Below are 26,282 nucleotides of genomic sequence, written 5' to 3' on the forward strand. Positions count from 1 at the left end.
GTTTAGCGTAATTGATATAAAAGCTGAAGGCTCTTTTGGGGTAGACTGACTCTCTCCTCATCTTTCAAGGGGCGAAGCAGAGCAATGAATACTGGGAAAGCGATGGATTGCCAATGTGAAAAGGCATTCGAATTTAGGGAAAAAGAATGCCCTGGTTCTCATCATCAGTTTATCTTTAAAAAAACAAACAAAAAATTAAAGTGTAGTTTGGCTGTACCTGTACTGAGAGACTAAAGCTCACTCATATGATGAGCTGAAGTGATTGCAATAAGGAAGAAGTTTCTGAGAGACAAAAGATTCAATCAATAGCTGCGCATTGGCTCAAAGCGGGCAAACATTGGGAATGTGAAGATCAAATCAAAATCCCACTGTGTCATCACAAATGGTTTGGGAGGGACCATGTGTGTCAAAACCTTTACTCAAACACATTACTTCAGATCACTTAAATAAGGCAGTTGCTCCGGCAAACGCTAAAAAGCCGAAAGGGCAGACAAATAACTTTAAATGGTACCCCACTGCAAGACATTGCTGGGCTAAAGATAAAAACAACAAAACATCCAATAGTTTAGCTTGTAGGAGGTCTGTGTTGCGAACATTACACTAGGCCACAATTTTTCTATATAGCCCTGTGTAAATAGATTTCGTAGAGGGACACCTAGCTGTGAGAATCACATCCACTACCTGAAGACAGACTGAATATAGTCAACTGCTGCAGCTCAACCTCCACGCATAGAGGTGTGAATTGCACTGTTTCGGGTGCAGAACCCTGCCCTGCAGCTACGTCAGAAGGTCCTCCCAAAGCGGCTGTCTGAAAGAAGGACATAAGCTCATGCACAGATGTTCTATGTACCACACTTCCTGACCAACTAGGGCGACTTGTGACCGGTGTAGAGAACTCCTGTGCTCCATTCTAGCATGAATGCATCTCCTAGGCAGCTTTCTTGGGAATTCCAGCATGCAGACTTTTTGAGACCGAGTTCTCAACAGTTGCGAAAGTATCAAGCCAGGGATTGCCCCACTGTCAGAAGATGTACTGCACCACCATGGGATTCAATCGCCAATTGTGATCCACCATCTAAACTTGGCCGTCCCAGTTTCTACAGAAACGGCCTTGAATGCCAGATGGATGGCCGGCAACTCCAACAGATTTATGTGGAGTGTAGTTTCTGCCAGAGATCAAAGTCTTCCAATTTCCATCTCACCCAGAAGACATGCCCAGCAGAAGCACATCTATCACCACCATCAACCCTGAGTGAGGAAGGGAAGAGGTCTGCCAGTGGTCAGGTTGCAGTCTAACAGCCACCAATAAAGATCTGGTGCCGTTTTCCTCTGAAACCTGAAATGCATTTGACAGGCTTCCCTGATGCTAGACCCACTGAGACTTCAGATCCCAGTGCTGAGCCTACAAAGACCACATGGCTAAGTTACAACAGGATTTATGAGGCTAACAGTCCATGAAGCCTCAGAGCTTCTCTCACCAAGGACCAGGGTCACGGAGGAAAGGCCTGGAATTGCAGTGTCTAGAAGAGCACCTATAAAAGAACGCCTTTGTGAAAGAGTCACAGGTGGCTACTGCTCGTTGATCGAGAAGATCAAAGACCTCAGAAGTACTGCAGTAGTCTGGATGTGGTCTATGACTGCCAATGGTGGGTAAAGTCATAAGAAGCGTATTGTGAAGGGTGCAAGGTATAGTTTATTCAGTAAACTATACCTTGTGAATTGCAGCATTTTTATAAACACTAGTTTTTATCTTATTTCAACACCTTAATACACCGTCACTTTATGGCTTTACGTTTCTTCGAGGATCAGATAATAATGCTTCCACTTTCATAAACTTTGGTCAGCAAGTCAGAGTTTTAAGCCCACAGCAGCCACCTTGCACAGAAGGCTGTGGCTGGTTATCAATGATTTACAACTTACAGAAAAGGTGACCTAATGGCACGGCGGCTTACTTGACAGAAGCTTAGGAAGCCCTGCTGTCAAATATTGGCAGGTAAGAGATCTGATAACCCCCCCCACCCAAGAAGTTAACAAAGCTTCTCTGATTGAAAAGCCTTAATTTTTGGCTTGCTATACACCGTCTTATGATCAATTACATAAGTACTGAGACGTGGAATACAAAATGTACAATTGCTTACTGCTAATTTAATTTCTTAAAGATCACCTTTGCCCCAGGACCTCTAGTTTGTGCCTTCTGCTGTGTCTAAAAGGAGCTTGTGCTGGTGATAGGACATTTTGGTGGGTAAAGGGGTGGGTGCCCCCTGAACCAGGGAGGGGCTTGCTCAATGCCAAACAGCAGAGAGTCTATGTTGTGAGCTGTACTACATTGTTTATATGATTTAAGTACGGCAACAAGCAAGTTTGACTCTGAATAACCAGATTACTCTTAAGAGACATAATATCACCACGTAGGGTGAAAAACTTGGATCTCTTACAATGGGGTCTACAAACTAGATGGCCGAAAGTAAATCACATAAAGCATATAGAACAATCCATATAGAACAATAAAAACTATCGTGCCCATTACTAAGTAGATAACTGTGATTAAGCAAAGTATACCAGCATGTGGGCCAACAAAAGACAATTTAATGCAATCTTGGAAGACTCAAGCTTACCATTGGTAAGTGCCTTCAACTGCTCCTGTAAGGTAATGGAAGCATTGTAAGTTCGGAAGACTTTAGCTGTCAAGCCATCCATTAAGTCCTGAAGATGTTTGTTAACACTTGTTGTCTGGAGAGAAAAAGGATGTAATTTAAGTCATGTTTGATCACTGGGAAAGCAAAAAACACTCCTTCCAATATCTGTTTATCTCAAATAGTTGGCCACAACCTTTAGAAATAAAATGTTACAAATAGGTACATTTCCAGTTTGAATATCTACAAGCTACAAAATAAGCAATTAATTCCTACCACCTAAATAGATACATAAGAATAGACATTTGTGCTTGGAATATCACAGGCACTTGCACAGGACATTCAATCTTTTCTATACAGCCAAACAACATTTTCTTCAGCAGGGCAACATTTCCATCAGACCTAAAACAGTTATAGTTTGCTTATTTAGTTTTGAACTGTATCGTGTAGAAGTAAAATGAGTGACCTAAAACTATATTTGTAGTGTTTCATAAAAATGGGTGCATTTACTGAAGACCTATAATTCCTTAAATTAGGGGCTGGTAGAGCAGAGTGGTATTAATTGTTTATTTGCTCGGCCAAAACGTTGTTTGGTGTCATTTGATTCAATGTTTTATGTGCCCAAAGGTGTGCAAGTTTGTGTTTGCTTAAACTGCTTGGTAGTGACTGGTGCATGACAGTTCTGTTAATTTGAAAGGGTACTCACAACTAAGCGGCTTTGGTGCATTAAGGTGAGAAGTTACTGTATATAGCATGCTCTGTAGGAGTATAATTATTTTTAGGAGAAGACTTGTTAATATTGTGCATATAATACTTTCTGTGAAGATGTGTGGCGTATAAAGAGTCTGAAATGTGCTCACATGCAAAAAAAAATAGCTGCTTTCAAAACCACAGCTGTTGTGCCTCCAAGTTAGGCATGACCTCCTGAGGGTGAATAGTCAGCCAGGAAAAAACAGTAAAAGCACGACATACTAACACTGCTGTTTTATAAACATGACAACCCAGACAGAAGAGCTAATGGTATTAATGAAGCATGATTGAGAGATGGCATTAAAGTAGGAAGAGGCAGATCACAAAAGTAGTTTTATGAACTGTTTAAACAAGTCTGCAAAAGATTACCTCATATCTTTCCAAAAAAGAGATCTAAATTTCCCACAGAGTGTAGGAATTAGAAGTAAATAAACAAGAAGAATTATTCACTTTAAAAGCTGCACTTCCAGAAGCAAAAATAAGTGGTCCAGATGCTCTGAAGGGACTGGAGAGGGACAGTTTATCTTTAATGTGACGAAGCATGCTTTAAAACTTGACAATCTGAAGACGGGCGTGTACATATGTCTTACAGATGAGAAGTTGGTTTATACTTTTGCATGGCACTACTAGCTAGAGATGGTTTTCATATCATTTTTGTAAGCGGACGTTTGGGTTCCTCTATGGGGACAGAGATCAACAAGATGTCAGTCGACTTTCTTCTACCAGAGAACACCACAAGTTTTGCTGCAGAAAGTCCACTAAGTTTGGAAATCAATTACAAGGGATAAATAGACGCCAGCCACTAAGGCCCTGTAAATTTATGAGAAGTTAAGGGTATCAGGTGGACAGAGCAAATTTTACTCACGCCAGTGAGCTGAAATATATGAACCAAACAGTTCCTAGATTCATTGGAATAACAATTTTCTTGTTAAGTCAGGAACCTCGTGACCATTTGTCTTTGATTTAGCTGCACAATCTTCTTAATTGAAGGCATGCGAGTCACAACTGATGTTGCAGTCCGAATCAGGACTGAGGAAAAGGAGTTGAGATGGTAGGTGTTAATGGATGCATCTGATTTTTCAGTACCCAAAACTGTACTGACGCTTAGCTTCAATAGGACCAGTGAAGCAGGTGCACGAGGTGCTCTGAATCAAACAAGTTGTAGCACCAGGCTTCCTGATGGCCGAAGATGGTGCATTTTGTGGGCTTTTAGCAAAAACCAGCAACATAGCATCTCTTTAGGCCTGGGCATCAGAATTAGTTGAACATACGTTGGAGAACTTGATTGGTTACAACAAGATCTCTTCCTCTGCTTGCCATAAAACCACGGAGCCTCATCTTTGTCTTTCTAATAATTCTCATGGTGCCATGAAGGGGACCGAGTGTGCAACCAGGTCCTGGACTGATACAGGGCTTGAGTCTTTAAAGAGACATAAAATGACCTTTCATGGTTGCCACTGTTCATTTAGTCTCCACCTCACCATTAAATTTCATTTTTTTTTTATATTATCTTTTTTTTTATTTTTTTAACGTTTGTCCTTCCATAAGGGAAGGTCTTAAAAAAACACCTTTACGGTCTTCTTACATCCCAGTCTGTATCCCTTACCTGCTCAGACTCATTCCACCTGTTACTGTTTTAATTCTGTATTTGAAAGCATGCACTGCCTTGCGTTCTCACTGTAAATGTACCTAATGTCTACCTACTCTCAGTCTTGCTATGTACAGAGCTCCTCTGACCTGTGGGCTCGGTTTGCACCCAGTGCATGAAAGCAAAATAAAACTAATGACAATAGCACAACTCATCTTGCCAAACATTACCCTTGTTTGACATGCACAACAGAATACAAGAAATCCATAGCTAAATAGACTAGACTGATTGGTTTTGGTCGGGTCTAAGCTAATGTAAGATGAATATCAAAAAATACAAATATTGTTTCATCTCCATTTGGATGGTCATGAATGAGTAAATGTAAATCAACATTTCCTTAATGATAATGCTTCAAAAGAATGCTTCTCTACTCACACTAAGCCGATCAAATAGGTCGTCCCCTGGTTCTTTGTTCTCCAAAAAACGGTTTAAGTTCTTGAATACCTATAGTACCATCACCAAGAAAAAAACATTTGTTCAATCAGTTACATGTGGTGTCACTGAAAACTTTAGCAACATGAGTAAGACTGGGCTGATACCCATTTCAGTCAATGGAATATAATATTCACTATGGAACAGTCAGAGATGCTCATTCTACTACATAGGTCATCCAGTTTTTGAATAAATTGTGTAGGAAATACACTTCCAAATAACGGTCTCTGGGTTATCAAATTAAATGCTGACAAGGGCTTTGCTAACCAGGACTACAGTTAAAATCAGAATCAAGCCATGTTGCACCACTGCTTTTAAATGTACACAAAGGGGAACAATGATATAAATATATCAAAATGGACCACTGGAATTACTTAGGACTAAAATGAAAAACAGGCATAGTTATACTCACTTCCTTCAGAACTGGTACTTTGTTATAGTAGCGGATGGAGTCTTTCCCAAGAAAATCAAATTCGACCACATACTCTTGACCAGCCAACTTGGGGTAAAGTTTGATGTGCTCAACGCGCAATGAACAGCAGCCAACAGTGTCCGCTGTTTCACCTTCTTCCTTCTCATTACCAGCTCTCAGGGCAAGCTTTTGGTTGGGGTGGGGTAGGGGGTGAGAACAAAACGGTTACATAAAGAATAATTCAACAGTTTATGGTCAAATATTTAACTAAGATAGTACAACTAAGTACAACATTGGTCTACAATGCTGCATAGTAGTTCTCTTCAAGGAGTACCACAACTGTCCTAAAGATTGCTGAGTGAAAGACAATCTGAGTTTCTTTAAATGTAGCTATGCAAGTAAACTATGAGCTACACAATATCTTCCCCGTTTCATACTTTTATTTACCCAAACATCCCATTCTACAATCTCATAAGTAAGCCCTTGATCTTCAGAAATTCCAAAAACTGAGAGTTAAGCAAAGTTTACACAAACCATATTCTTTTTGTGAAACATACGTAAGCCATGTGTGAGATTCCCCCCTCCCACTCAATATACATGCTTCTCTGAGAACTGTTAGTTTGTATGGAGTGCATTTCAAGTAAAGTTTTTAAAAGGTCAGCTCATCGCCTTCAATTAATTTGTCCTTGGTGGATTGATGCAAACTAATGCATGTCTTTTTAATTTTACTTTGAGAGAAAATACCAAGGCGAAGAACCATACCAATGTAGGACAGAATTAGCAACATAAATTCATAATATGATTCAAAAGAAGAAAAAGTCCTCAAAACAACATAACGAAAAGCCCGTACACACAAGACAATCACTCATTGAGCCCCATATCCACTGAAATCTAACAGTTGATACTCAGACTTTAGCTATCTGACATTCCAATTAATGTATTTACAGGATTTCCTTCCACCATTTCTCATACCTGGGGCCAAGAATCCAATTTCAGTCTTCTAACAATCAAAAATCTTGCAGTAGTTAATCCATAAATAACCCAGACTGCTACTCCTATTCCTAACAAAATCATATTAGGAGTATCGCTCCTGTATGCTGAATAATGTTCATTTGCGCTTGAACCGCAGAACAAAATTCCTGAAGTTTATGACAAATAGTGAACATGTAAATGTTAGCAGCTGCTGCAGTTGAGTACTGTGAACAGTAATGATGTGTATTATATCACTTGCAGAGCTTGGAGGGGCCGATATAAAAATCAAATAATGTGTGATCTACCTGGCCCCGCAATCAAGTAGGTGTAATAACCTTACAGAAACAAGCAAAGATACTAGTCAGCTCTTGCTCTGTGACGGCTCATCTAAACTTGTTGACTAACTGTTGGCCCATGATATTAGGTCATTGTTTAATTACTGAGTTAGGCATTTATACCTGACAAATGGTAGAGTGGCGAAGACAAAGTCAGTTGTGCAAATTCATAGGAGACAAGAGGAGTTGTTATGCTACATGTTCGGATGAAACAGGTTCTAATCTGTATATATATATTTTTTAAATCATTACGATGTAGCGAGAATTCCTCCTGTAAATCTGAGAATTATTTAAATCCATGGTCATCTACCAAACCGCCTAATTATCCACCTTCTGCATGATTGCAAACTAATTCATGTCAATACGATTGTGGTTTGGACAGTGAAATCGAACTGCTGTGGCAGGTGGAAGGTAACATTGGTCATTGAGGCGAGGATCAAGATTGAAGTTGGCAAAAAAGATGCTGCCTTAGCTGGACGAAATGACAGTGAGGCCGTCAGATATCTGATTGATAACGAGTTAGGGTTTGGTGACTATGCATGATGTTCACTTAAGAGGCTTATGATGTTGTCATGGGAAAGTGGCAGACTAGTTCAGTGGTGCTAAATGATAGTTGTTCGAGGATGCAGGGCCGTCACCCTGGCAGACTAGGAGATTGAATTTATTACGAGTTAAGAGTTTCATGTGTTTCTGTAGTGCAAGTGGTAGCCAAGTTATTCAAGTTAATTTGATCTGCTATTTCGGCTTGTTGTGTGGCCATTTTAAGTATAGCTCCATGCACGTTAGTTTAATATACTAGGCCGCTGTGCACTTTGCCCTAGATATATTTTATTCAGCTTCGTATTGTTATTTTATAATAACCCGTTTTTATGGTCTTGTTTTAATTTCTTCTATCACACTGTTTAGCTTAGTTCAGCACTGTGTTCTCAAATAATGCATTCTTGATCGCCCTGTGCTTCAGTCAAGGCTACAGTCTGGTACATTGCCGGTAAACGTGGTAGAAGTTTAGTCTCCAGCATTCGTAGAAAATACACATCCTTACGTAGGGACATTTTCTTAGAACATCTGCTAGTTAGTTATAAAAACACTTTCTAGTCCTAGTGCACGTCAAGAGGGAGATTCCAGCTAGGGAACCACAACTGTATGCTGAATGCCCAGTTGCAGATGCAGATTACAGGCCTTTGCTCAGGTATGAGGGTTGATGTCCTCCCGGGGGAACCTGAAAGGCAGGCTTAGAGCTTAACATGCTGTGCTCAAACTATAACTTAGAGAGAGAATAATCTAGCGGCACTATGATAGCCTTATTCTTGTGCTTCACTCTCATTGTTACTATTTTAATATTACTGTGTTGTGTAGTTCTGGTTATTGCAGCTCATACTTTGCTATCCAAAATGCAGTTGTTTTATTAAACCAATCTTTAAAACTTACACTGCCTTTATTGTCATTTATATATGAGACTGTACTGTGTATGAGAGAACCGGTTGTGACCTGAGTGACCACGACTTCCCTGAGAAGTACATAAATGTCATGCGCTCGGCTGCCCAATCATCTCTACCATCCGGGAGAGATGAGGCACTGCTAGTTAGCCGGAGCAAAGCCTGGATTTGGAGCGGCAAGCGTGATCCACCGTGAGTCAGACTCAGTCCCCAACATCGTGGACGATCTTGCTGCTCAAAATCCAGTAGTCTCAGTATGATAATAAGAGCCTACGCGACATGGCGCTGCCAACGTTTGGTCAGGCTCTAATTTTCTGGTCCACCGGAACCTCTCAGTCTCATTTTATATAATGAACCCTCAGTTTCGTATACGGAGACGTCCGTGGTACTGAGGATTTCCACCACAGCCGTATAGGTAATCCTATTTTCAGCTGGCGGTTGTTCAAGCTTGAACTTTAAAAGGAAAAAAAAAACATCTTGGTGTGCCTTCTCTGAACTCTTAGTGCTTCTATGATGGCGAATCACCAGGTTGTACAAATAGCTGTTAACATGACAACCTCTCACAACACACTTACTAGCACATGGCCTCACGGCCCAGGGAGGTCCAGTTACGTTTGTGGTGGACGCCCACGCAGCTTATAGAACAGAGCTTTTTTACTCTTGGGTCATATTTCCAGCAGTTGATGGAAACTCAAATACATTTCACACATATACAGTTACGAATGCACCTGGACAATACAGGGCGTACGCATATTTAGAGATACCTCTATCGTATCAAGAACATAATAATTGGCTTGATGGCGCCCTACCCCATACAATATTACCAGTAAGGTTAGGTCTACTAAGTAATGACGGTCCTACCTGGCCTTTATTGGCCACATAAACACCACATCCTGCGGTTGCGAATTTAGCAGTAGCTGAGGTTCGACGCTTATACATTGAGTTAATAGCAATATACAGACGATTAGTGCAATTTGTGATGCAAACTTTAAATACAAACCCGGCACGTGGTGCTCCAGCACAACCACATGCAGTAACACCAGGTATAAATCCGGTGACTGTACATTCAATTATGGGTAAGGTCCCGGCCAAACGAGAGGAGACTCCGTTCTGGCTAGCACAAAAAATTAATATGCTGGAAGCAGTATTTCCCCATATGTGCTTGCCCTTAGGGATGGTCCCTACAGTTGAACACTGCAAAACATGGGGCACGGTATTTGCCGCGCTCTATACAACGGCACACCGACACTTGCCAACCTACCAGAAGTGCTTAAACAAATTCAAGATGAATACGAGCTGCCCCGGCCCTGGATTTGGGAATGCAACTGATGGGCAATTTTGCCACAGTTTCGTCAATAATATTAAGTAATCTTAAAGGGGAAGCAGTTGCACTTGCAGTGCGCATGCAGCTCCGTGACGTTCCACAACAAGATCAGGAACGAGAGCTGCCTAAAATAATAGCGGAAACATATTCGAGTATTGGGTCGAGATAGCCTTGGGGCTAGACCACAAAAACCTCAATTTCAGGGTAAAATTAATAAAGACAATACTAAACAACAACCTGAGGGTAATAAGAAACGCTGGGATAAAAAGCAACAAACGCCTAAAAAAGAAAGGGGAGAATCTCCACGGATGGAGACCCCACAGAATAGGTATAATCTCAGGAATAGAGAAAATATAAAAATGCCTGATAGATATCAATATACTGATACACGCCAATCTCGTTCCTTTCAGGACTCATCGGAAAAAAGAAATGAGAGAGGTGGGCGATCAGAGCGAAGAACAGAGTACGTGAAACAGACAGGACTCACAACACTCTTCGGAGGTTTCTGTTAAAAAGGAAGAGAAACCTGTACAGTAAAAACAACAATTTAAAAAGAAAAAAGTGGCAGCAGTCTAATTTCGACATGCCACTCAGGAAGAGGGTTCTCTTGAAGAACAAGACTTGGGCTCTAGCACTGCTAGACAGCGCGGCAGAGGTCACAATAGTTCACTGGAATCTTCTAGAGCATGTGGAGGTGAAAGCAACTGATTACTTTATACAAGTAGAAACAGCGGACATGCGTGTCTCCGAACCTGATAGGGTATACAAAGTAACACTACAATTAGAAGGAGACATTGAACGCATGATACACAAAATCTTTTGGGACCGTGTAGTTAGTGTACGACATCTTGTTGGCTGAACAAGATTGTCCGCCTAACTTTGTCCGCACCTGCCCATATGGAGAAGAGGTCATTAAACCTTCTTTCTCGCCCCTTGTTCCGGAGGAACTCGCAGAGTCCTATTTTATAGAATGGGCTCTAGCACAGGCACCCGCGTTATATAGAAATCCGTGGGGTGGGATAGGGACTCTCCCTACCATTTTATTCTAATTAAAAGTGAACCTCAGCCACAACCGCAGTATCCCATAAAACATGAAGCAAGGGCACAGGTGAGAGAGATACTTACACAATTAGAATACCAGGGTGTGACTGAACCCTGTGTCTCACCGATGAATAACCCTTTATTTCCTGTATCCAAGCCGGACCATTCATACAGAATAGTCTTAGACTACAGACATTTAAACAGACATACACATGCTATACAAAATTCACATAGCACTGCACTGATGAGCAACATAGTGCGGAAAAAATACAAAACAACGTTAGATATCTCGAATGGGTTCTTCTGTCAGAATATAGCGCCTGAAAGCAGGGACTTAACAAGCTTTAGCACATTAGGCTCTCAGAAAAAATTCTGTCATTTGCCTCATGGGTATAAGAACAGCCCAGGACGGTTTGCGGCTCGTGTGACTGCTATTTTACACAAGATAGACCCTGAAGCATTGTCATATGTGGATGATATATATCTCACGGATGACAAGTTACTACAACATTTAAGACGGGTAGCCCGCATTGTTGTAGGGTTTGCCGAACTTGGCTACAAATTTAACTTTAAAAAAATCAAAAATTGCCTTCCTCAGCGTCCTGTTCCTGGGATATGAGCTGTGAGTGAAGGGAAGAGCCTAGCGCCACAATTTTTAGAAAAATATCACAATTACAACCACCAAATACGATTAAAAAACTTCAATCGTTGTTGGGTTTTCTAAATTTTGGCAGAACATACATTCCTGATTACGCAACACGCATAAAACCTTTATATAACTTAATACGTCCTGATTTTTCAAGCAAATACTGGACAGTCGAACATACCCTTCGAGATTTGCAGGCAGACATGCTAGCAGCAAAACATTTACACACAAGTGACAACAACACACATTTGGTCATCAGGGTAATAGCTGGGGCCATCGGTTTTACCTATGTGACATTTAATGAAGGTGAGACAGTCCCAATAGCATACAAATCACATTTATATTCAGCTGCTGAACAACGCTTTGCACCCACGGAGAAAATTCTCACTGCTGTACAGATGGCTGTTATTAAAGAAAGACCTCTTATCCAAGGGAAACGCATCATTGTTGTTTCTCCAATTCCAGCCCTAGAGGCTGTTACAAAAGCTAGTGTTCCGAACGCAAAAGTACTTAATCCACATTGGATACAATGGGCTACGTCTATAACAGCCACTGATGTAGACTACATTTTCGATCCAAAATTACAAACTCAAGAATTCCTACAATATGAAGTAGAATATCCAGTTCCAGCGAATACCTTGCCTATTGATCAATATCATAGAGTCATGTACACCGATAGCTCTGCGCAACCAGCAATTGGAACTAAACATCAATACTCTGCTGCTTGCGCAGTCGTAAGCGGCTAAATGTAGGGGGAGAAATTTTGTCTCCAACATACCTATACACAGACCTTAGGGGATTGTACAGCACAATTGGCTGAGCTAAAAGCTCTGCTGATGGCACTAGAACATACGGATCCAGCGCAGTCCACACTGTTTGTGATTCATATTACTGTGTCCAGTCCTTTAATGAATATATGCATTACTGGCGTAAGAATGGATTCAGAGATTCGAAAGGCAACACCATAAAATGAGACTACTGTGGTGGAAGGTAGCAGACCTGAAAGACGTAACCGAAGGTCCATGTTGGGCATACACTTGGACACCAGCGCGTTGGAATACACGTTGTTGGAAATACATTGGCTGATGAAGCCGCAAAGTCAGCAGTGGCAGTTGCCACTGTAGCTGCAGTGACTCGTTCGAGTACCAAACCAGACACAGACATTATGGCTGCCATAAAAGCTATGGTTGATGGTACACCTTATCCTAAAGGATTTCCTAATAAATATCAATACTTGATGGGAGGTATGCTGAACGCTGAAGTTAAAATTCCAGGCGTAGGCGTACGCGACATCCCCAATAAAATTGTAAGATCACAATTGATTAAAGCAGCGCATGAGAGGATGGCATCTGCACATGCTGGTGTGGCGGCTACAATTTCACTTTTACAGGCCCGTTATTGGTGGCCCGGTCTCTATAAAGAGACTAAGCAGTATGTCCTTTGTTGTGACATCTGTCAACAAATTAAAGTTTCCACGGCCAAACACCCGCCGCAGACACCCCTCTTAATTTCCAATAGACCACTACAGTGTGTGTACTTGGACCATTGCGGTCCATTAACACCTGATAGTGCATACAAATACATATTAGTCGCTGCTGATTCATGCTCCAGATTTGTGTGGGTGTGGCCACAACGCTCACCTGATGCTCGGACTGTTATTAAAGATTTGTGAGTCTTTATCGGTACATATGCAGTTGCAGCCTTCCATTTGGATCAGGGCCCTGCTTTTGCCTCAAGGGCATTCAGGGACACCATGGCTTAGTTGGGGGTTCAACTGCAGTACACGTCTCCATTTCATCCCGAGGGAAATAGTGTCGTGGAGCTATTAAACCGCAATTTAAAGCAATCCTTAACAGCCAGAGTCTTAGGTACGGGTCGTAGTTGGCTATCCCACCTGTATGGAGTTCAGAGAGCACTAAACCTGCTTAGAAGGACCCTGGGGGGTCGTACTTCATATGAGTGCCTGTTCGGAACATGAATGTTTGTTCCGGATCTTGATGGTCCTGGCGTGGAGGCAGCAGAAACACATTTTGACATAAATTATTGTGTCACTGTTTTACAGGAATTACAGCAGTTTGTGAGGAAAACTCTTCTAAAAGTGCTGCCTCCACAGGAATTAAGGATGTGCCTGTAACATCTACCGGCTGGATTCCCAGGGTTGGGGATCTCGTACATGAGAAGGTCGCAGTGAAAAAAGAATTTGGCCCCCCTTATCGGGCACCAGTCCCTGTACTGGGGATACACGGTACCAGAACTGTTATTCTACCACCGTTGCCAGGTGCCAAAGAAAATCGCTTTGTTTCAATTGACAATGTCAAACTACAACACGTGGCCGATTCTGCACAGCCGACCAGGCGGAACATCCAGTAGTTCCCAAATCCCTCTCACTACTGGAGAAGAAGTTCTGCTTCAAGTTGTTTATACCAACACCGATACCTCTCCGAGCTTGTGGAGGGTGGATGATGATCTTGCATTAGTTCCACTAACAACAAGCAATTTAGAAATGTTTGATCAAATCACCACGACTACTAGTCAGACGGATGGTGCTGTCTACAGTGTACCACCCCAAGAAACACCAACTCCACCAATGACCACGGCTACGCCATTCGCACGAACTGCCTCTGGATACTTTGCCAACTTCAACGACGGTCTATCGGACTCGTTTGCCTCTTCGACAGCTGACTTGTCAGGTGCACGTAAGCTAATTCACTGTCTTAAAGACACATATTTCTTTTTTCCATGGAACCATGTATGGCTTTCTTTGACTGTCCTAGCCTTTCTGCTTTGGATTGGTTTTGTTATTACCTTTTTCTTGCTGATACATGGTCATTTTCTTCCCGAGAGATCAGCGGTTGAACAGGTGGAGGAGGTTTTGAAACCACATTTTTCATCACATAAGGTTTGAAGAGACTTGTCTTTTGTGAACATTTTTGCAGTGCCAATTCCTGATGGGATTGTGTGGGGAAAAAGTAATGTTTGATATATATGGTCCCACTGAAATTATCAAAATACTGTATGTGTTAAAATTATCTATGAATGGTATAGTCATAGCAGGCATTGTGTCAGATGATTGGGATGTGAAAACAGTTGATTCTATTATGACAGAATTGCAATATTATGCAGTCTATGAAAACGAAGATGTTTACCAGTTTAAAGAAAATTATGGTGATATGTTTTGCTACAATTATTATGGGCACCACTTCATACATAGAGCGAGTAGTCCCAAGACGATATTTAATTACACGCAACTGGAACATTGTCCAACTCCACCACAAGGGAGTTCAAAAACGTATACTGAAAAGTTTGCGTGCTTTTCTGGGCATCGTCAAAAAAATGCTGAGTCATTATTTTAAAGTAACTCCTACTAAGGATATACATATGTTATTGACCAACACAAAATTTATATATCCGGAATCCTTTGTTTCCCGGTTATCAATTGAAGGTTATGAATGTTGGTCCAAATATGTTAATTTGAAAAGTGTTTGGGGAACAAAAAATTGGCAGACCAAGGGTACAGAAACATTGTTTAGAGCATGTCTCATCCCTGTTCAAATTATTTTTTTTAATGAAACAGTACAACAAACAAGTTGTTTAGGCTTAGCAACAATCAGAGAATTAAATATGCCCAGTATACCTGCCCCTGCAAAATTTGACAACTGGCAAAAATACACAAATGCAACCACATGCAAGATTAATGAGTGGGTCCAGAATGGCACGTTTGATGCTTCACGGACACGTCCAGGCGGGTGGTTATTGTGGCCCATAGATACCAACGGGTGTCATCAATGTTTTGTCACCTCTTCGGGGGGTTTCCGGATAAGTAGGCCAGACACTCGCTATATATCACCAGAACATGCTGACATAATTACAACATATAGTGTAGGAAAATTGTGCCAACAGTGGCTAAAATCGTCCTCACTTGATGCGGTTAAAACGCACCTCAATCTCTTGTCTAACAACACTGACTTACAAGATTTCTTGTCAGGCCCCAAGATACCACGTAGGAAGCGTTTCTTGTATGAAGTATACAATGAAATATGGAAACTTTCCCACAACAAGCTGCAGCCCGGTTAAGGCAAATAGACCAGGAAACTTTGAAAAAGGCATTAGCTGTTGTGGATAATGGGATTTACACCTTGTCCGACCGGATATATATGCACTTAACAACAGAAGTATTTTGGGGGGATTTCCAATAGCTTTGGCTTTATTAGCCGGCAGTTTGCTGTTTTTTTTCCCGCAATGGCTGTCCCGCCGCAACAAGGACAAATGAAGGCACTCCCATCAGCGCAGCTGTGTCGTGAACGCATGATGCAGCACTTTGGAGCAACACCCCTGGAACATTTGGGGTGTGACTGGTCTCCGTCATTCAGACCAGTTTTGGATTGTGTGCAGCCCGTGTTTCGGTGCCGTTGGTGCTCTTTTGAACATGCACTGGAAGTTTGTCTTTCTCAGCAACGCCCCTCAGTGATTGATGCTGATCTGTTGATGTTCTCGTTGAGGGTTCATTACCAGACATGCGCACTACGGCTGCATTTGCTGAGAGAAGCTGATTACGAGCTACCCTTACTGGAGGAAGTTAGTATCGACTCGTTAATGGGCACTGCGCGGGATGCTGCCTTGGTTGATACTGGGGCTATGGAACACACCTGCTCCTTTCCTTAGTCGTTTTTGGTGTGGATTTACCGGTTTTGCCATCTGCCGAAGTTGATGATCTCCTACGTTCCATGACTAGTGCTTAATATGGAATAGTTTTAAATTGCCTCTTTTTTTTCTTTTCTTTTTTAAATATAATTCGGCACCAAGCTGCATGCTCACTTATAAATTGTCAAGTAATATGCTTTTGTGAACTCTTAACTTATCAAAATTAAGTAGGGTTTTAAATATATTTTAGGTTAGGGCATTTTAGCTTTGGCTTAACCATTTTCTACCGACAAGGGGAGGGTGTTGTGTAGCCATTTTAAGTATAGCTCCATGCCCGTTAGTTTAATATACTAGGCCGCTGTGCACTTTGCCCTAGATATATTTTATTCAGCTTCGTATTGTTATTTTATAATAACCCGTTTTTATGGTCTTGTTTTAATTTCTTCTATCACACTGTTTAGCTTAGTTCAGCACTGTGTTCTCAAATAATGCATTCTTGATCGCCTGTGCTTCAGTCAAGGCTACAGTCTGGTACATTGCCGGTAAACGTGGTAGAAGTTTAGTCTGCAGCATTCGTAGAAAATACACATCCTTACGTAGGGACATTTTCTTAGAACATCTGTGTGTTAGTTATAAAAACACTTTCTAGTCCTAGTGCACGTCAAGAGGGAGATTCCAGCCAGGGAACCACAACTGTATGCTGAATGCCTCGTTGCAGATGCTGATGCAGATTACAGGCCTTTGCTCAGGTATGAGGGTTGATGTCCTCCCGGGGGAACCTGAAAGGCAAGCTTAGAGCTTAACATGCTGTGCACAAACTATAACTTAGAGAGAGAATAATCTAGCGGCACTATGATAGCCTTATCCTTCACTGTCATCGTTACTATTTAATATTACTGTGTTGTGTAGTTCTGGTTATTGCAGCTCATTCTTTGCTATCCAAAATGCAGTTGTTTTATTAAAACAATATTTAAAACTTACACTGCCTTTATTGTCATTTATATATGAGACTGTACTGTGTATGAGAGAACCAGTTGTGACCTGAGTGACCATGACTTCCCTGAGAAGTACAGAAATTTCATGTGCTCGGCTGCCCAATCATCTCAACCATCCGGGAGAGATGAGGCACTGCTAGTTAGCCAGAGCAAAGCCTGGATTTGGAGTGGCAAGCGTCATCCACTGTGGGTCAGACTCAGTCCCCCACACCGTGGACGATCTTGCTGCTCAAAATCCAGTAGTCTCATTAAGATAATGAGAGCCTACGCGACAGGCTGTGTGCACAATTGCAGTGTGTGTGCTGATGAGCTTGAGGTGACAGTGCTCTGGATGGTTAAAATGCGTATGTATGAAGAGGCAGCCAGGTGATGCCATGTGTGAGCAAAGCTTCATGCTCTTGGCTCTTCCGAAGCCCTAAAAGCCTCTAACAGGAATAGCCCTTGACCCTCTTAGCCAAGACTATGCTCAGAAGTGGAAGAAGTGATGCTGTGGTACATCACTGGGGTGAAGTAGGTATTCCTGAGCCAAAACCCTTCATTCCCATAGCTGATTAAAGGTTTATAATGATTAACATGGACAATACCACTTCCCTCCTTTATTTATAAAATCAGAGTTAAGCTAATGCCACACAGAGATGTAACTGCAAATGGGTCTGCTAGTTTCCTTCATTTCTGGGGTTGCGAATGAGAGAGCAATCAGCTTCAGCAAGCTTATTTATGTCTCTTGAAATGATTACCTTCATTACAGAAGTCCTGAACACCTTGCCTGGGTTCCCTAACTGTCATTTTTGTGAACCAGTATAAACGCAGGTGAGGTGAGTGGTCGGTCTCCTGGATGGTCTAAGTTCCCTGGATGACATGCTTTTAAATTGGAGAAAATCAAGTACAGTCTGAAGCAGTAGTTCTGAATTTTGCACATACTACATATCCTTTGGAAAGAACATACAGTACACCTCACTACCACTAGAGTGCGTGATTCTTGCGGAACTAGTTCTCTCATCCAAGTACTTGGATGTCTGGGCGACTAACAGGAGATTCTTGACTTAAACTCACCATAGGACCAAGTGCCTAACATTCTGCCAAAGAATATTGGTCTGCTCATTTGTTTTGAGGACAATGTCATTTTCTCTTCCAAATAATCAATAAAATCACTTTTTTATTTGGAAATTTGCAGGATCTCTCCTTGATCAGTGTGCTGGCCACCTACCGGTACAAGTCAAGAAACGTCCCACTGCTAACAAGGTTATTATCTGACATCTGATTAGCCTAATTAAAATGTTTCCTTGTGTCATGCATCCATGCATGAAACACGATTTATATTGTGTTCTTGTCTGATTAAAGCACACAGCTTTTGCGACCACCATTTTCTTTGATCGTTCTAAATGTACTATTTGTTAGTCACTATTACTTCTTATACACATTAGTGCCATTCAAGTCCTGCTCACCTCCAAATGCTGTGATGCAGTAGGACAAGGTGGTGAGAGAACCAATGTTCTATCTATTTTGTTTTCTGTGTGTTTGGCAATGAAGGTTCCCTGTCCACTGCAGCCAAATCTAGGTGCAGTTAAAAACATGCAAAGATTACAATGCAATTGTGCAATCTACCAGAATCAGTGGTTTAGAAGGCAGAGTGAGAAATTCCCTAATTTCTCTCATACCCTTTTTACACACCTCTATGCTCCTCTTGTTTATCCCTCAAATTTAATCCAACTCTTACTAGTCTGCTCCTATCTTAAATGTCATCCTCTCATGTTCTGTTTGCTACGCACTATCAACCACCTGTCTTACACACTGTCCTCTAATAAACCACGTCTCCTCTAGACAATTCAGGGAACCTACAGAATGAATGTCGGAGCACAAAACATGCTCAGTAAGGAACTATTAAAAATCCACACTCATTCAGGACTTGTCTCATTAGCTGTGAGAAGGCAGAGGGGAAGAGGAAAACCAGATCCATTCTCAAGAGTCAAAACCATCCAGTTAACATTTACAAAAAGGCTCCACCCACAGTCTATTTGCCTAATTGTCGTTTTGTGTAAGTGGGCTACAACAGGATGATGTCTTAGAGTGAGACTTTTTATGCATTGTAAAACCATGTTTCACATCATTATTTAAAGATAGTCTTATGTGATAAATGACTAGTTCAACTTGCACATCAGCTACTACCTTTCCCATATGGCCCACTTGCGCCTTGACTCTTCCTCATGCCCATCCCTATCCACTCTCACCACAGCTTCTGTAATTCTCCACAACTTGTACAGTGACTGACCCACTGCTCCATGACTAGGCCTATCCTATATACAGCCAGGTGCATGGGAGGTTGATTATAAATTGAAACTGTAGTCCTCAGGGACTACAGGGGATAGGGGCAAGGTGTATGGAAGGAGACACGAAGCAAGCAAGGTTACTGATTAACAAGATCTGAAACAAGTAACATGTACAGATACATAATCAGGTGTATTCTTGTAGCCCAGGCAAAGCCCTTGAAGTAACTGCTCCAATCAGCAGTTATACAGCAAAATCATAGCTTGGACACAGTGTTAGATTTTTTTGCTCTGCACTGCAAAGGGGGCACAGACAATAAAGACAGACACAACTTCAAAGGGTCAGCATGCAACAGCTAAAGTGTTCCCTTATCAGACTGGAAAAGAAACCAACCAAGAAGTTATACTGCAAGCAGATACAGACCTGCATCGGTACCAGCTCTAAAGACAACGACAGCAAGGAAAAGCAGTAGTTAGTCCCAGGTCTCTACCAGAAAGAGAACACATGAATACAAGAAAAAGAAAAGTACAGCACAACTAATGTTTGGAATTGAATGAATCAAGTTTCATATCTCAGCAGGAAAGCATACAAATGGGCAAGAGCCATGCAATACATTTTAATGTGGGTAGCTGTTAAAGGTTGTAGTCCAAGTCTGTAAATCAGGGAAGGCTACAACTAAAGTAATTTAACTTTAGACTGGAATCAAGTGGTTTCAAAATTATCAGCATGAATAAACAAATAAAAAAAGAAGAATAGCACAGGTTATTAACTTGTGGTCATCCTGTAAGCAAAGTCACAAATGCCTTCAAGCAATTCCATGTGGTCGCACAGTGACCAGATGCTGCAGGGGGTCATATTCAAACCCATGGATGGCATGTTTCAATGGCAGTGCTGGGTAAACTATAATGAGGATCCTTCCCATATCCATGCAGATGTATCCTATACATCCATTGGACAAAATCGGTCATTCTTGGCATCTGGCAAAACTCGGCAGACACTCATGCTGCAGGGGAATGAAAGAATTCAGAAAGTTTCAGGATGGGACAGATGCCCCACATGTTTCCTTGCAAATAATGTCCCTGCCCCTTTTTATAGGACACGGCCCACATGACGGCTCCAAAAAAAGCTGATGAAAATGTTGATGAAATGCAGAATGGGAAAAAGATGTCCTGGACTGAAGCAAATGCAGAATATCTAGGGCAAAGCCCTTTCTCAATACTGAGAGGATCCATGCATCAGTGAGAGTTTGGGTACAGTGGTGTTTGTAAAAGGAAAACTTCACCCTCTTCCCCTCCACTGATGGAGGGAATGAGAGTGGTGAAGCAACAGGAAGCAATTGAAACTTCTTAACCTTTGAAAGACCTACTGGAGTTGGAGGACAGCCTGGGGAAGAGAAGGAAACTGCAGGTGTTTTGGCATGGAAAGGGAGCAAGCCTTGAAAGACTAATCAGCCTTCAAGGGCTTAATGTCGTACTGGTGTCTGGTTGGTGCATTTTTTTTGTACTGCTTAAGAATCTTTCCAGAAGATGGACTGAAAAGATTGTCTTCTAATTGTTTTCCTTTGGAACTCACTTTGGATCCAAATGGTCTTCAACCACACCTGATGATGCATACAAGTCTGATTTTGGAGAAGGAGTCAATAACATCTATGGACAAGAGCAGTTTTTATTCAGCTGTTTCCCATCAAAAGCCGAGCATAGGTAAGCACTTTATGATCATATCAGGGGAACAAGGAGGTAGACTGCAGCCAATCAAGTAGCCTCCAAGCTAGTATATCTTCCCGTAGGATAGCAGGCTATCTGCCTCCTTGTAGGCATGGAGGGATAAAGTCTTGCCCTTCTGTGAAGATACCTTAACCACAATGTTAGACCTGACAGCCTTAAGTGGTCACCCCTAACTTCACCTGCCTCCCTCAAATTTCCATATGCTCTCTCTCTAAAACATGGTAACATTGGTTCACACCCAATTGGCATATTTGACCTATGTGTAGGTCCTTAGTAAAGTGCACTACAGGCCTTTAGATTGAATGCTACTAGTGGGCCTCCAGCACTGGTTGTGCCACCCACATAAGTAGCCCCTTAACCATGTCTCAGGCCTGCCATTGCAAGGCCTGTGTGTGCAGTTTCACTTAAAAATACTAGCCAAGCCTTAAACACCCCTTTTTCTATACATAGGTCACCTCGAAGGTAGGCCCTATGTAACCAAGAGGGCAGGGTGCTGTGTAGGTAAAAGGCAGGACATATATGTGTGTGTTCTATATGCCCTGGTAGTGGAAAACTCCTAAATTTGTTTTCCACTGTTGTGAGGCCTGCTCCTTTCATAAGATAACATTAGGGCTACCCTCAAACTGTTTGAGTGGTAGATTCTGATTAGAAAGGGGTTAACGAGTCATATTTAGTATGGCCAAAATGTTAATACAAAATCCTGCTGACTGGTGAGGTTGGATTTAATATTACTATTTTAGAAATGCCACTTTTAGAAAGTGAGCATTTCTCTGCACTTAAAATCCTTCTGTGCCTGACAGTCTGTCTCCAATCCACATCTGGGCTGGGCTGGTTGACAGCTCCCTTGTGGATTTCACCCAGAAAACCACAAACGCAGGATACTGCACACATCTACATACTGAGTGGGTCTTCGCGGCTGGAAGGGTGGTGGGCCTGACATTTCAAAGGACAGTGGCCTACCTTCACACAATGGACTGCGAAACCCCATACTGGGAGCCTGGCAGACAGGATTGTACTGAAAGGGGACCTTGTGTACTTCTAAGCCACTCTTTGAAGTCTCCCCAACATCAAGGGCACATTTGGGTACATAAACTGGATCCCCGACCCTACCAACTCAGACACTTCTTGGGAAGACATTCTGCACCAGAAGCTGCAACCTGCCAAGAGAAGCTGTTTGGCTGCCCAAAGGACTCACCTGGACTGCTCTGCTGTAAAGGTCTGCTGCCTTGCTGTTGCCCTGCTGCCTTGCTGGCTTCTGGCTCTTCTGAGAAGTGCTCTCCAAGGCTTGGATTGAGCTTGCCTCCTGTTTCCTGATGTCTCTGGACCAAAAATCGACGCACAGCCTCTCCCGCAGTGAGAAAATCACCGAACCGGAACAACACAGTCAGGCTTCCATAGTGGAGATTGACGCAATGCCATCGGTGCGACCAGAACTTCGACACTCAGCCCACCGGATCGCTGCATCGTCGTGCCGGAACAACGCAGCCCGGTGTCCTGCGAGAGGAATCGACGCAGCGCCACCCACCCGACAGACACAACAGCTGTGCCTTCGACCCGCACGCCCAGGATTTCCACGCATTGTCCATGGGCGTCAAAAGACCCATATCGCAAAGAGGATTCAGGCCTGCACGCCGGAATTCGACGCAAAGCCCTTGCCACGTGGAAAAGAATCAACGCATCATCTGTGTGCGCCCGGAAATCAGACGCACACTCTTCGTTTTCCACGCATCTCCTCCTCTGCAGTCTTCATGCGTGTAATTTTGACACAATCCAGGTACTTTGTGCTTGCAAGAGACAGTTGTCACTTTCAAGAACTAAAGACTCTTTTTACCATTACAAAAGTAATATTTCAACTTGTGATTATAAAATCTTGATAGTTTTGACCTTAATTTAATCAGATAAATATCTTATATTTTTCTGAACCAGTGTGGTGTCTTTTTGTAGTGTTCTCACTGTGTTGTTGCATGATTTATTGCACAAATACTTTACACATTGCCTTCTAAGCTAAGCCTGACTGCTCAGTGCCAAACTACCAGAGGGTGGGCACAGGATAATTTGGATTGTGTGCGACTTACCCAGACTAGGATTGTGGTCCCTACTTGGACAACAGTGTATACCTCTGCCAACTACAGACCCCATTTTAACACTCTACAACTGAACTGTTGTCTCTTCAGAGACGAAGGGGGGAATGTCTTTGGGTACACAGTGTAAGTTGTCCAGAGACTTATTAGGGGGCTCTGAGTGTGGTTTCTTCCACATCTCCTAAGCAGACGTGGGGCTTAATAAGTAGCACTGGCAATGATGGTGAAATCAAAACTGATTTCAGTGCTTATATTATCTCAATCTCCTTCACGGTTTTCAGTGTCTCAACTGAAAAGGCATCAAGGAGCTTTGTGTAATTGTACAGAGACAATGAGAGTGCTCTATACACAAGACTGATGAGGCGTGTCACTGAACAAGGTGCCTTTGTGCTTCAATACAGGCACAGGGTCTTTGTGCTGAAGCCATCTAAGGTTATCTCATCATCCCTTGATTCCTCTTGGCAAGCACTGGATGAGGGATGCCCAAGTAGGAGAGAGAGTGGATATGGAATCAGTTGCTGCAAAAAAGCTAGTAGCAAACTGCTCATACCTTAAAATCGGCAGATTGTAGCCCAAGGTCTACAAGTTGATGTGAATCAGATAACAGATTGAAAAAAACAATGTTTGAGGGAAATCGAGGCCATGACACCCTACAAAGGAAATCTAGGGACAATTCACAAGTAAAAGGGTGTAACAAGCTTCATGTCCTGTCAACTTTATGGCAATGTTGCTCACAAGATAAGAATGAGATAAGAGTAGACCTACTACTTAGAATAACAGACATTCAACTTAAGCTGGGGTTTCTTGCATTAACATAAAGAGATAGTAATAACCCCAAACATCCAGGCTGCTCACACACACCCATAGCACCTTCATGCTGCAGTTATTACCTTATCAATAAAGTAAAGTGCCACAGCTCTTTGTCTGGTCTTCATCTCCCTGGCTTTGAAGTCAGCTCGATACTGTTTCCGAATTTTATCCACCACATCTTTCAAGCGTCTTGCCACTTCATACTTCTGCCAGTCCTTTTCTCCCTGTGAAGTGACAACAAGCAATGATTTCCTCACCAAATCTTTCACTTCCCAAAAACACATCAGTCACTACCCATTCATACAGTTTGAACACATAAAAAATAAACTTAAGACTTTAGGATTTACCATATTTATGTCTCACCTATTTTCACTTTTGTGCACACAGGCCATGACTTACCACTTAAAACTCCTTGTGTTGTGCACAAATGATTAATATTTTCAACTGATCAAATTAGATTTTTGTGAAGGAATAGCCCAGCATTGACTCAATTTTTTATCTTCACTTGTTCGAAAGAGCCCCTTTTGGCATAGTTACCCCACACACTTTTTGCCTGATATCCGATGCTAACTTGACTGGGAGTGTGCAGAGATCCTGCTAAGCAGGCCCCAGCATCTGTGTTCTTTCCCTAAACTGTACCAATGCTTCCCCAATTGGCACACCCTTGGCACACAATTAAGTCCCTTGTAGAAGGTATCAGTGGTATCAAGTGCCCTGTAGCCACGAAGAGTCCCTTAGAGCTGCAGCATGAATTGTGTCACCCTAAGGGACCCCTCACCAAATACATGTACACTGACATTACCTTTTCTACCCACCAGCAAACACAAATTGCAAAGTCAACATGGCATCTCTCTCTGGGCACCATGCCCAAAAACCACTGCCTGTGGCATGTGTAAATCACCCATCTAGCTGGCCTAACAGCCCTAAGGCAGGGTGCACTATACCACAGGTGAGGGCATAGCTGCATGAGCAATATGCCCCTACAATGTCAAAGCCCATTCTTAGATGTTGTAAAGGAAGTGTGGCCATATTAAGTACATGGGCTGGGAGTTTGTCATTACAAACTCCACACCTCCATGATGGCTTCACTGAATACTGGGAAGTTTGGTGTCAACCTTCTCAGCTCAATAAACCCACACTGATGGCAGTGCTGGATTTATTAAAAAATGCCCACAAAAGACATCTTACAGATGCCCCATGTATTTCACCTAATCCTGTAGTGTAGGGCTGACCGGTCTGTGCCAGCCTGCCACCAACAGACAAGTGTCTGAAAATGAGCAAACACCAGGAGAATTGTCCACCCCAGCTGGGACCACCCTTAGGAAGCCCAGAGCTGAGGTGAACCCCTTTTGGCAGAATCCTCCATCTTGCTTTGGAGGGTGTTATCCAATAAGGTTAGAAATCAGTTCCTTTCCCCCCCCAAAGGGAGCGGGCACTGGAAAGGTATATCTACCCCTCGGGGACAGTAGCATTGGCTACTGACCTCTGACCCCTGTAAAGCCCCTAAATGTAGTAAGTAGGGGCATCCCTGAACCTTGCTCCTCAGATTCCTGGAAAGAGAAGGACTGTAGAGCTGCACCAGCAGAGAAGATTGCAGACTACAACTGACTTGGCCCCATCCCTACCGGCCTGTCTGCAGCTTCAAGACTCCTGCTACAAGACGACAACTCGTCCTGCTGGACCAGGGACATCTAAAAAAACCCAGGCGACTGCCTGCCTACCCAAGGACCAAGATCTCCTGAGGACAGCAGCCCTGTCCACAAAGAAACCTCCAAGAAGGACCCCAGAACCACCCAGGATCCGCAAGCCTTTCCCACTCTGCACCTGACACCCACAGCCAGTGCCCAGGTGGCCTACCAGTCCAGAGAAGTTCCCAGGCAATTCCAACCTGGAGTCCACATGGGTTGACCCCTCCTGACCAACAAGACGACGCCTGCAGCCTAAAACCAGAGGACCCCCTGACCGCAACCGGATCTGGTGAAGATTTCCTGACGCTTAAAGGCACCCCTGCACCCGCAGCCCCCTGGCCTTGGGGAACCCAATCAACAGTCCAGCAATGTCCAGTGGGCTCTCTACTTACCTAAAAGTTGGTTTTCTTCAGTTGACTCCCTCGATTAAGCCTGCAGAATCTTTGTGA

At 42.7% G+C, this 26,282-nt stretch overlaps 1 protein-coding gene across 3 annotated transcripts in view; it reads right to left on the reverse strand.

Moving 5' to 3' along the window:
- The window catches only part of TOP1MT (DNA topoisomerase I mitochondrial), a 711,804-nt gene that overhangs the window by 199,935 nt on the left and 485,587 nt on the right, over positions 1-26,282 (reverse strand). For all 3 annotated transcript variants that reach the window (XM_069220874.1, XM_069220875.1, XM_069220876.1), the window contains 4 exons: positions 24,226-24,369; positions 5,876-6,061; positions 5,407-5,475; positions 2,616-2,730 (listed from right to left, as the gene is read on the reverse strand). In XM_069220874.1, coding sequence (XP_069076975.1) covers positions 2,616-2,730; positions 5,407-5,475; positions 5,876-6,061; positions 24,226-24,369 — 514 coding nt within the window. The remainder of the gene's footprint in view (positions 1-2,615; positions 2,731-5,406; positions 5,476-5,875; positions 6,062-24,225; positions 24,370-26,282) is intronic.

Source organism: Pleurodeles waltl, chromosome 2_2 (assembly GCF_031143425.1).
Source record: "Pleurodeles waltl isolate 20211129_DDA chromosome 2_2, aPleWal1.hap1.20221129, whole genome shotgun sequence".
Lineage (NCBI taxonomy): Eukaryota > Metazoa > Chordata > Amphibia > Caudata > Salamandridae > Pleurodeles > Pleurodeles waltl.